This window comes from Chiroxiphia lanceolata, chromosome 5, assembly GCF_009829145.1.
Source record: "Chiroxiphia lanceolata isolate bChiLan1 chromosome 5, bChiLan1.pri, whole genome shotgun sequence".
NCBI lineage: Eukaryota > Metazoa > Chordata > Aves > Passeriformes > Pipridae > Chiroxiphia > Chiroxiphia lanceolata.
In genome coordinates, this window is record NC_045641.1 from 9,731,323 (window position 1) to 9,743,628 (window position 12,306).

General features: G+C 36.6%; 1 protein-coding gene across 9 annotated transcripts in view; it reads left to right on the forward strand.

Annotated features, from left to right (window-relative positions):
• PCLO (piccolo presynaptic cytomatrix protein) overlaps positions 1-12,306 on the forward strand; it is a 337,346-nt gene that overhangs the window by 208,268 nt on the left and 116,772 nt on the right. For all 9 annotated transcript variants that reach the window (XM_032689501.1, XM_032689502.1, XM_032689505.1 and 6 more), the window contains exon 10: positions 9,013-9,138. In XM_032689501.1, coding sequence (XP_032545392.1) covers positions 9,013-9,138 — 126 coding nt within the window. The remainder of the gene's footprint in view (positions 1-9,012; positions 9,139-12,306) is intronic.

Sequence of the window (12,306 nt, forward strand, 5' to 3'; positions counted from 1 at the left end):
CTCTGGGGGAAACATCAATAAAATCTACTCAACTTTTCCCTCTCATTGAGAAGAACATTAATAAAAAGCTTTGAGCTAAAAGAAACTACTGTAACATTAAAAATATCACAAATATAGATTTATTTTTTAGCGAAGCCATGAACGATTGGCTGACATATTGCCTGAACAGATCAGTTTGTCTTTTGTGGTAGATTCATCCTCATAAAATTCCTTAACGTTTTGTGATACTGGACTGAAATTGCAATATTGCAGTAAGCTGAGAGAGACTCCAGACATCAGGCATTTAACTTTTAGCCTGGAATAGGGATGTAAAGGTCTGGATGTCTGGGCAACTGGATGAGTAAAAAACTGGTCAGATGGTTGGGTTTTGAGGGCAGTGGTTAATGAGCTGTGCTTTTCCTGGAGGCAGGTAACAAGTAGGGTATCACAGAAGACCCTGTTGTGGGACCATCTTTATCAGTGACATGGAGGAGGTCATGGAGCACATTCTTGTAACATTTGCAGATAACATCAAACAGGGGGAATATCTTTGAGGTTACCCTTCAGAGAGACCGAGGCAGGATGGAGGAGTGGGCCAACAGAAATTTTAAGCTGAACAAGGACAGCTGCCAATCTTGTACCTGGAAAGAAAGAACCCTGGGCAGTGATGCAAGCTGGGGACTGACTGGCTGGGGGACAGGTCTCTGCTGACAGCACATCATGCCCCTTGGCTGTAAAGGTGTACCACAGCACATCCTGGGCTGTGATACCAGGAGCATGCCAGTAACAAAGAAAGTGACTGTCCCCTTCTACTCAGTACATGCCAGGCTGTGTCTAGATACTGTGTTCAGTGTTACGCCTTCCCCACACAAGCAAGACACTGATGAAGAGGAGAGAGGATACAGAAGAGGGACATCAAGGTAGTTGGAGGCTGCAGCACCCGCTCTGAGAGCAGCAGCTGAGGGACAGCTGTTCAACCTCAAGAGACATTTTCTGAGGGGTCTTATCAACAAGAGGGAGCCAGGCTCTTCACAGAGACACGTGGCAGGAGGACAAGAGGCAATGGGAATAAGATAAAACAGGAGAGATTACTACTAGATAAAGGAAATTTCTTTTTTCCCCACTTAGCTATAACTATGTGCAAATCTAAGGTATTTTGTGATTTTTTTAAAAGTCCTTTCATTTTAGAACAGGAAAAAGATTGTATGTGTTTAGATACAGGCCTGCTCACTAAATAAAGCTGTGTGGGCAAGAACATAGTGACAAAGGGAAATAAAATCCAGAACAGATGGAGAAGGGTGCGGATCACGTTTTGAGTAATGCAGTCCCGACGACAAGATCGATCGATGCTGCATGGTCTTTCTAGTCATTGCTAAAATGTCTCAAGGTGCTCCAGAGTCTAAGTTTAGAGTGAGTAAGCTCACTGTGTCTGTATTTATGTTTATGTTCAAGAAAACAATGTCAGTGTTGGCATGTCTTACCTTGGGATTGCATCAGCACTCCACATAGATAGCGTGAACTATTGCCTGATAGGTGATATGAGAGTAACATTTCTGTTTCCTCTTAACCCTTTCTTCCAGTTTACCAGCTTCATAAAAATAATTTATAATAGATACAACCTTTGTGCTCCTCAAATATCAGCACCATGATTACTAGAGAAGTAAGGAAAAATGGAGAGGAATGTGTTTCTTGTTTTCTTCTTAGCATGAGTGTAAGTTGCACAAGTCTATGCAGCACCCTGGACAAGATTTTTAGCAGGTGTAATTGTTTATCACTGTTTACCACTGATAGCAAATTTTTCCCAAATTTAGTAAATGTAAGCACAGTCTTATTAGGTCAGACATAAGGTTTGTTTAACCCTTCATCGTGGTTCAAACAGAAGGTATTTAAGAATATAGGCCGGGACAAACACAGTGCAATATTCTCACAGCTTCCAGTAGTCTGTAATTCAGCCACTTTGAGAAGCAGTGATTGTTTTTTTTGCATTGAATGCAGAACTATGTTTTTCCTAAAGTAATATATAATATTTCATATATATACTTATATAATACATAAAAGGAATACTTATGTTAATTATGTTGCTGTTTCTTAAATACTTAGGCTGATATAAATGGGTGTGTTCAAAACTAACATTTTAAACAAGGAAGTTCAGCTGTCAGTCAGTGGCATCTATTGAACCATTGGTGTCTATCAGTAAACACAGATGAAACTCTCTGCCTACAGGGGTTTTTACAGTTTTAAAGATACAGTCTATCATAGATGACACCATAGATTATGATGTGGCAGATCATCCAAAAAGAAGAGACCTGTGTCTTGTTTTCAAGTAGATGTGATTAATACTCCAAGATGCTAAATCATAAAACACTTTATGATCCTTCAGGAGGATAACCAGTGTGCAAATCAGCATGAAGCAGATTTGCAGCTGATATGAATCATCACTGTGCTATTAAAACAACTGCAATATATCTGAATTTCATTGGCTCATGATTTGACTTCATGTCTATTTTATGCCTTAATTGCCAATGATCAAGAAATGCAATAGCTGAGTAGGCTAAATCATGTTTCTAGGAAACAACTTCGTTTAAGCTAATTTTTTTTAGAAGTACCAAAACAGTTCCCCTGAGCACAATCTGTACCTATCTAGACCAAACCAAACTCTAATATGGATCGTCATGTGATGTATCGAATTGCATAGAAATAATAATGAAAATAAAAATGTAGTCTGGATTTTATTATACACATTATTTTTCCTGCTACCTTCCACGTGCCTGAGCTAATTTGGTTTTGTTTGCTTTTTCATGCTTCCTTTCTGTCTGTCCTCCAGACTTTAGAGACTGCTTTGTCACAGCTATGATAACTAAATAAAGAGCTTGCATTTCTTCATGGTACTTTTAACTCTGAACTCTCCAAGAGAAGAGATGGCTGTTTTTTCTGTAGCTGGCACATCTGTTCCATACAGACAATGGAACATGGTGTAAAATTGCTCTGGCAGATAAGGGCCTATCAGCACCCTGGCTTATGTCTTGTCTAGATAAGGCTAGAGGAGGACTGTGGAGATAACGTCCAGTAAATGAACACAGGAGGAAGGTATGTTCTGTCTCCATTCACAGCCAAATAGTGTTGGAAGAGTTCATATTGTTTGATTTGATTGATATGTTCTCATTGCTATAGCATGATACACTGGCATATTGCAAAATCTTTCATGACTCATGTCTCATTTTCATTCTTTATTGTCATGCATTTTTCTAACTGCAACCATTGCCCAAAAAAAGATCACCCTTGTCCTTCCTTTCTATAATTCATCATTTCTGGTCTGACTTTTTTTTTTTTTTTTTTTTTTTTAGGAAGTGATAAAAACCATTATTTTTAGATTTAAGAATATATTCCATTTCAAACTACTCAGACACGTTGTAGACCTGCATTTTGCATTTTAAGCCCATTTCAATTTTTCCCATTTTAATTCTATATGTAGTTTCAACTTCAAAGCACACAATATCCAAAGATGGTAAAATGACCATGAGTTTACAGAAATAGTGACTTTCAGCTACCATATTGAAGGTTATACTTTTAGACTCTAAGAAATCCAAATCAGTAACATTTTTTTTAACATCCTTCTTAAAATTTCAGTCACCTAAAAGTCTATTAAAAATTCATATAGCTCTATTTCTAACTATGACAAAAGTCAAATTGCTGCTGACGCTCATGCAGTTTCCTATTCCAGTTCACACAAATTCATGTGTGATTACTGCAAATCTGTTGTACATTCTAATTGCTTCTTTACTTTTCTTGCTCATCTAATTAGACAGACAAATGGTTTCATACTTTGAAAAATTAGCCCAGAGGAAATATTTGCTTGAATTACCACATGAACAACGTTTGCACAGAGCTTCTGGGTCAGGTACGAGAATTCCCCTGCATGTGGTGAAGTTGTTGCTACTGCATGGGACTTATATAATAATTAAACAAAATCAGTCTGTGTTTTTGGAGCTGGAATTTTATTTACTTTTGTAAGAGAAAACATCCCTGGAAAATTTTGTTCAGTTTTGTGTAAAAACAGGGCCACAAACACCAGAAAAAGCCTGCTGGGCCTGCAGTAGCTGAGTTTTTCTCTGCTCTTTTTTTCCTTTTTTTTTTTCTTTAACCTTTATCTTATGTAACAGGTTATTGGCATTTGTTTGGAAGGGCAAGTCTAATCATTGCTGATACGCTGAAATAGTTCCACGAAATCTAGGCTGTTTGTACTCTAATGGCTATAATGGAGCTGCTCAGCAAAGTAGTAAAAAGACGGTAAGATTTCATGAACTTCCCTGTGACCAGAGCAACAGCAACAGATTGGCAACAATCTGATCTTTATTATCTCTGTAAGGGATAAAAAAGACCAAATTGTAATTGAAGAGCTCAGGTTATGGTTGGCCCATTCCAGCGAAGTAATTTATGGTCTTTCTACTGTGTTGCTACTGTGACACAATGAAATGTAGAAGGGGACAGGATTTCATAGTGGTCTGAGACACAGTGAACTACACCAGTTCAAAATAAACAAATCTAATAGGACAGAAAATATCTCATGGTGCAATTAAGAAAAAAAGAGTGATGAATTTTTAAAACACTTTTGCAGTGATGCTTGCCAGGTCACCAGTGACAGAACTGATAAGTGTCAAGGTGTTGTTCACTACTCATATATAATTTTTATATGTGTGTATATATATATTATATATATATATATATATATACATATTATGAATATGCATCACTGAAACAGCCTGTGATGTCTGGAAGGGTATGAAATGACAAGTGAAATTCCTTTTGAAAGTTACAAAGTAGGTTATTTGCCAAAAAGCAAAAAAGCTAATGGTCATTCAATATTTTTCTCAAAGTATAGATTTCTCTCAAAAGCAACTCTGCAATTATTAAACACTTGAAGTCTTCATTAGCATAGAATAGAATAGAATAGCTTCAGTTGGAAGGGACCTACAACAATTGTCTGGTCCAACTGCTGAGCAATTCAGGGTGGAATAAAAATTTTAAGTGTGTCATTAAGGGCATTGTCCAAATGCCTCTTAAGCACTGACAGACTTGGGGCATTGACCACCTCTCAAGGAAATCCATTCTGGTCTTTGACCACCTTCTCAGTCTAAACCTCCTCTGGTACAGCTTTGAACAATTCCCACAAGTCCTATTACTGGATAATAGGGAGAAGAACTCAGCACTTCCTTCTCCACTTCCCCTCCTCAGGAAGCTGTAGAGAGCAATGGGGTCATCTCTCACAACCTCTTCTCCAAACCTGATGAACCCAAAACCCTCAGATGCTCCTCATAGGACATTCCTTCCAGCACATTCACCAGCTTTGTTGCCCTTCTTTGGACACATTCAAGCACATCTTTTTCAAATCGTGGGGCCCAGAACTGTGCAGAGTACTCAAGGTGAGGCTGCACCAATGCTGAACAGAGTAGGATAATCACTCTTTTGACCAGCTGGTGATGCTGTGTTTGGTGGACCACAGGACAGGGTTTGCTCCCTTGGCTGCCTGGGCACGCTGCTGACTCACATGGAGCTGCTGCTGACTAGCACCCCCAGATCTCTCTCTGCAGGGCTGATCTACAGTCTCCCCATTTATACTTGTACCCAGTGTCATAGTTACAGGCTACAACATTTCCACTAGTTAAATTTCATCCCATTAATCATAGCCCAATGCTCCAATCTGCCTTGATTTCTCTGAAAAAGCTCTTGTTCTTCAAGGGAGTCAACAGCACTTCCTATTTTTTTGTCACCAGCAAACTTGCTAATGGTGCATTCAACTCCTGCATCCAGACCCTTTGCACATATATTTACCAGAACTGGCCCTAGAACTGATTCCTGAGGAACGCCACTGGTGACTGGTCACCAGCCAGACGTAGCCTCATTCACTACAACCCTTTCAGCTCTACCCTACAGCCAGTTTGTCACCAAGCACGATGTGAACCCACTCATCCCACAGCTGGACAGTTCATCCATAAGGATGCTGTGAGGGCCAGTATCAAAAACCACAGTAAAATCCAGAAAAACTTCATCCACCACCTTTCTTTCATCTACTGGGCAGGTGACCTAAAGCTTCAAAGTTCGTATGTTGAGCTGTATAAATCAGTGGCTCACAAGCTAACTGGAATGATTTAGTATTCATATTTATTTTTTTCTGTTTATCAAAGTATAAAACCAATTTAGTTGCATGATCTATCTTGTTGGGGTTTGGGTTATGGTGGTTTTGGGTGATTGGTTTTGGTTATTTGGTTTTTTTTTTAGCTTAGCATGCTGCATCTTAAAGCTTTAGTTAAGATTAGATGAGAGAGTAGGATCACAGCCTTGGGACATCAGTAGAAACAGTTGCAATTAATTAGCAGTCTTCTGCCTTTGAAGGATTCTAAAAAGCACTGGTTCTTAAATGTATAAAATCCCCTTTGAAGAGATGTTTTCCTGAAGATATTTTTCATGGAAATCAATACTCATAATTCAGAAAAGTGCCCTCTCTTATTCAAAGCACAGTGATTTGCTTTCTGATGCTAACTGGTCTCGTATCTTCTAAAGAAGAAAACAGTAGTTCATTAGTTTCAAAATCTAAATTTGAAAGATGAATGTCTGGTTATATCAAAATAGCCTGAGAGATGGAAATTAAGACTCAAAAGTGTAAAAAAATAAACAAAAAACAAGGGGAAAAAAGATCTGAGAAAGCATATGATGGATGATACTTTTAAACTATCTGCATTCAGGGTGATAAATTGGGCAATGTCATTTCAAACAGAAGTAGTAAGCTCAATATTTTCAATAGAAACAGTATAAACAGTTTTGAAATCCCATCTTCACATTAGAAAATACAGCGAGAACCAAGAAATATTTCTTTGTCAGTCAATACAGAGTACTTAGAGCTCAGTGGGCAAAAAGTAAGTAATTTGTTCTATCTACCAAGAATGAATGTTTCATAATTTAACTTAAAATATTTCTTCTAGTAATGTTTTTGCAACAAAGACACAGCTGCAGACACACACACACACACACACACGCCTGTGATTGTCCCTTAGCAAGCATACTCTTACCTAATACACACTGTCAGTTTTACATTTGACTCTAAAACCAGAAAACATAAAATCACAACCCTTTTCAAAATGTCTAGGAATAAAAATCTTTATATATTAGCATGGAGAATACTTTCTTTTATTAGCAGTAATATGGACAAACACCTTAGATTTGCAAAATCTAAACCAATATGTCAGCCATGATTTTCAAATTTGCCTAGCAAAAGTATCCCTATGATTGCCTCTGAAATCATGTGTACACTCATTTATATGACAAATGATATATATATATATATATGCTTCTCTGCCATTCTGTTACAAATAAGCTACTAGAGGTAGAGGTGCCAGTATAGTGTATCATGATAAAACCTTGACCCTGTGGACATCCTCTCCTCTGTGATGAAAAGCATCCAGTCCTACTGATATATTGAAAATTCCATATGTTGACTGTGGTAGTTGAGAGTAAGATACTGTGTCCTTGCTTGTGTGTGTCGTAACCTAAGAATAGTTGTTTATTGGATTTGCTGACTTAATAGTTGCCAGTTGTGAGCCTCAGATCTCTAACATATTAATGACTCATTCTGTAGGGTTTGATCTGTGCAGAGCAGCCCACATAAATTTCTAAGTCCTAAGAATGGACTTATGATTAAATGCTTTTGTAGGTGTACACATTCACTTCGTGCAATTTGCAGTGAAATAAGGTAGTTAATTTAAAATAACTATGCAGTTTGTTCCAATTACACTGAAAAATCACTCTCCTTTAAAGAAAATGTTTGGAAAATATCAAATTATGAGGAAAGCTGAGGCACAAAGGATATAGATTTAGCTAAACTGGGATAGAAAAACTAGTGGAAACTGTTTTGGTCAGAAACTCAATGTGGCAATCTTGTTTCTGAAATAAACTAAACACTAATAGCATTATGAGGAAAAAGCCTTACCTTAATCTGAAAAGATAAAGCTTTGCAAAGAGGTGATGTGGTGACCTTCCTATAGCTGATTATTCTAATCACTCAGTAGGTTTGGCTTATCAAATTAATAAATTGAAAATTAATTATTTAACCATTACCATAAAGGTGGGTAAGTCAGCCTATATATTCCCAGATCAAAGTGACAATCATCTCATATGAAATTTTCTTCAAAGAAGAAATTTGGTTTTCTAGTATGGGAAGTATTTAAAAAAAAAAAACCACAAGACAGTATGAAAAATTAACAATGCATAAGATTAGCTTTATGATACTGTATTTTAACCTTTTGTTTTCAGTCTTATTTTTTTGTACATAGGGAGATTAGGGATCTGCTTCTCTCCAGCCAAAATAATGACTGATGAAAATATTTTCATCTCTGTAATTTTTAAAAAAGGAAGAATATACAAGATTTGATGATGCTTTACGCAGATTTATTGTAGACTTTTCCCATTTTGTTAATTTGCACATCCTTAGATGTAAAAGATGTCAATTAAAAGCAAATAATTAAGAAAAATAATAGCATCTGCCAAGTATAGATTCATGTAAAAATACATGCTTTGCTGCTCAGAAGAGCAAGCTCAAGGATCTCTGTCAATGTCTCCACAATTATGTGATTCTAGAAGCTCAACTATTATAATTTTTCAGCTAAATTGCATGCATGTTGTAGGCAAATGATAAAGCTATCCTTTGAATCCACACTTCACGTGGACTTCTAGCAATTTAATTCAATTTAATTAATACTGCAAATAGGTTGTCAGAAGAAGATAGTTTTAGCTTCAGCATAATTTTTGGTGAATCAGTTATTTGTGTTATGTCAGTCATACAGTAGTTACTCAAGAAGATCTGCCCAAAGTCTTTAGGAAAGTGGCAGATGGAACTGCAGTTAACCTTGGTCTTCCAACCACAGCCAGAAGTTATCAGTGACACCTTCAGTGACCTCTGATGACCTGTGCTCTCCTTTTCTTTCCAGTCAATTATTCATTGTTTCATCTCTGTTTAAAGTTTTCTCTTTCTTTTGATCACAGGCAACGGACTGGGAATCCGAGTTGTAGGTGGGAAAGAAATTCCAGGGAGCAGTGGGGAAATTGGAGCCTACATTGCCAAGATCTTGCCTGGGGGCAATGCAGAGCAGACGGGGAAGTTAATAGAAGGTAAGAGAGATGCATTATCAAAAAATGGAACGATGGGAGTGTTGGGAGTTTTCTATAATACAGATTTTCTTTTGCACAACCTCTGCAATCTTATGCAAGGAATGAGGGCTGAACCTCCATGAGTCTTAAAGAAGAAAAGGACTGATAGAAAGTGATTTTATGACTTCTGTAGCCAAAGGGAATTACCATGATGAACAGCATTACGTCATGTGTAACACGTGCCAACATGCTGCCTGCTTCTGGGATAGGGTGATATGTCTGGAGTCCAACTGTATATCATGGTTGTATTTCACCAGCGTATATCATGGATGTGCTCTTTTGAAGATCTTTAACCTGGTTGGGTCATCTAAGTGTCTATATCTGAGATTATTTACATTTCTTAGTTACACAGGTAAAATAGACAACAGATCCAGTTGTCTCACAGTTACATACATTAACTTTTTTTTTTTTTAGTTCCCTAAAGTCATACTTAATTGAATTTGTCTGACCTAATGTTAGTCCAGTTTAAGTTCATCATTCAAGCAGCCCCAACAGGCAACAGAGAGGAAGTATCTACAGAAGAGCAATTATTTCATCTAACATAGCCCTCTGTTTCAAGAATTAAAACTTTTTTCCACATTTTATTTACTTTAGGAAAACTACATTAAACTTCACATCATCTTTTAAGCAACTAAAGCCAGGTGAAATGAATCTGACTGAGTTATCAATAAATTTTCCAGGATTATTCGAAATGTGATCAATCTGTCTATTAATTTATTTCTGTCTGTAAAGACATGAATGCTCCTTTCTTCTTATAGCCATTTTCTAGTTCCCTGTTTCATATGTGTATGCACCTCAAATGTCAGTCTATCCATGGGAAAAAAATATAATACATTTGTTTCTAATTCATTCAACTAATTATTTTTATTTCTTTAATAAAGGCGGCTATTCAGAGAAAAATAAAAAAAGAAAGAAGATAAGTAGGAAGAATAGTTCTCTCAGGCAGAATTCAATTCACATAGATTTTCTGAATGGTAAATATGCAACAAAAGTCATGTTTAAATCAAAAGTACTTTGCAGACAGAAAAACGTAGTAAATTGATTAAAGAATGTATTTACAAGGAATAGTTTAATTATGTTGTGGGTATTACAAAATAGTGTCACCTGCATTCACCCTGTGGCTTTTTACATCCTTGGTGTTTTCTTTGCCAATATTTTAATGAGATACATAAAAAAAAGTTCACACATCCCAATGTCAATGAAAATACATATCAACAGAAATATCTTGGTCTTTGGCCTATAGAGTTGATTCTGCCATTCTTATTTAATGGGTATTATCTCACTCGTCAAATGATAGAATGGTGTTATTTGTTGTGCACAAATCATTAAAGAATTGACCTTAATTTAGTGTGTTTTGAAGCAAGTATTTGTTTTGGCTCCCTCCATACAAAAAAGTAGGTCTTTCATAACAGTGCTAGATCATGCATGCAGTGTTTCAGTACCAAGCAAGTAAAGAAGAAAATGTGGTTATTCAACATTTCCCCAAGACTGGACATTTCAAGAAAGGGAATGAACAGTTACTGCTTCAAATTATCTGCAGTCTTGTGTTTATGTTGTCAGGAATTTGTCTGGAAATTGAAGTTTAAAAAAGTTCTTCACTCACTGTATAGGTACATTTCAACAGTGATCAAGAACATCTTGGATTTACAATAATTTCTACAGACATAGAAATTTGCTTTTCAGTCTGTTCATATAATGTATTTTGAAGGTTTATTCATATTTTATAGAAAGATGAATATGACGGTAAAATATTTATTCCTTTGTTTCATTCTCCCACCATATGTTCAGCCGTGTTTCTGATGTGAGCTTTATAAAAGTATCCTAGACTTGGGTATGTTGGCATAAATCAACTCCATCAGAATCACTATATTTCACCTGTAGAATTTGTCCACACAATGTCTCAGAATATGTTTTAGTATTGACGTGTCAAATGTTCTGCCAGAGAGAAAAAATGCTTCCTGCAGAATGTACCTTTACTATGGCATACAAGACAAACACTTCCTCTTACTGTCATTTACCTTTAAGTATTACCTCTACTTTACTTTTTGTTATTTGAGGTGGCTATCACAGATCAACAAAGAATATTTTGCTACTTCACTGTGAGTTGTGGTTGGTTTAGTGAAAATATGACTGGTGCCCATTTAACCTCTACCCTCCAGAAATGCTAAAATGCATTGAGGTCTTCAATCATTCTCATATTGATCTGTGTAAATCCAGCCAGACTGCTGATCTTACCAACATTGCTGATATTGCACCTGAAAATAGAGGCTGCCCTTCCTTTCTTTTTCAAGTTATTTGTTGTCTCTCACATCACAGACAGAATACATAAAGAAAACTTATTATGTCTTTATCTCTAAATGCAATTGTATATTAGATTTTTGTGTAGTAATCACGAGTCACTTTTCCTGTTGAAAAGCTCTGTGACTACAAGTTAGAGTATACACCTAGTCATCAAGTAAGCATATACTAATGTAATTACAAGTTAATATCTTGACTCATTAGCCTTTCTAAGAACATGAGTCATTCTGAAAAATCCCATCAACTTAATTAATTCCTCTAATTCTAAAAACACTGGGTCAGGTCTGAAAATCCTATCAATAGCATAAGGAGCAAGGATGGATTTATTGTGGTTATGAAGGAAGCCAAACTCCTACCTGCTGTCTGTATCACTGCATATAAATAAACTACACGCTTTAAAATACAGATAGCATTCCTATCCTTAGGGAATAGCAGTCCATAAAATTTCAGCCTATTTAAATAGTTTTGGAGGAGTCTTAGCGCTGAAAAAGTTTATTTATAGTTCTGACTGGCAAATACCAGTCTTCTTGGTTCTCTCACCTTGAATTGCTTTAGGATGTCAAAAATATCTCTGATTCATCACTCACTGGCATAACAAAAACTGGAGGTGGAAGACTCATTCCACTGAGCTCATCAAGTGCAAGGACTGTGTCAATTTGATAGATGTGTCTGTGCTCCCTCTCGTGTTGACAGAAACAGTTCAGTTATATTCCACCTGGTGAATCTACTGAGTCAATGGCATTTCAGCCAGCATTTTTCAGAAACAGAAGAACCTAGAGTAAAGAGCAGAAGTAAAACGTTAATGTGTGTGACCAACTGTTAAAAATTTGC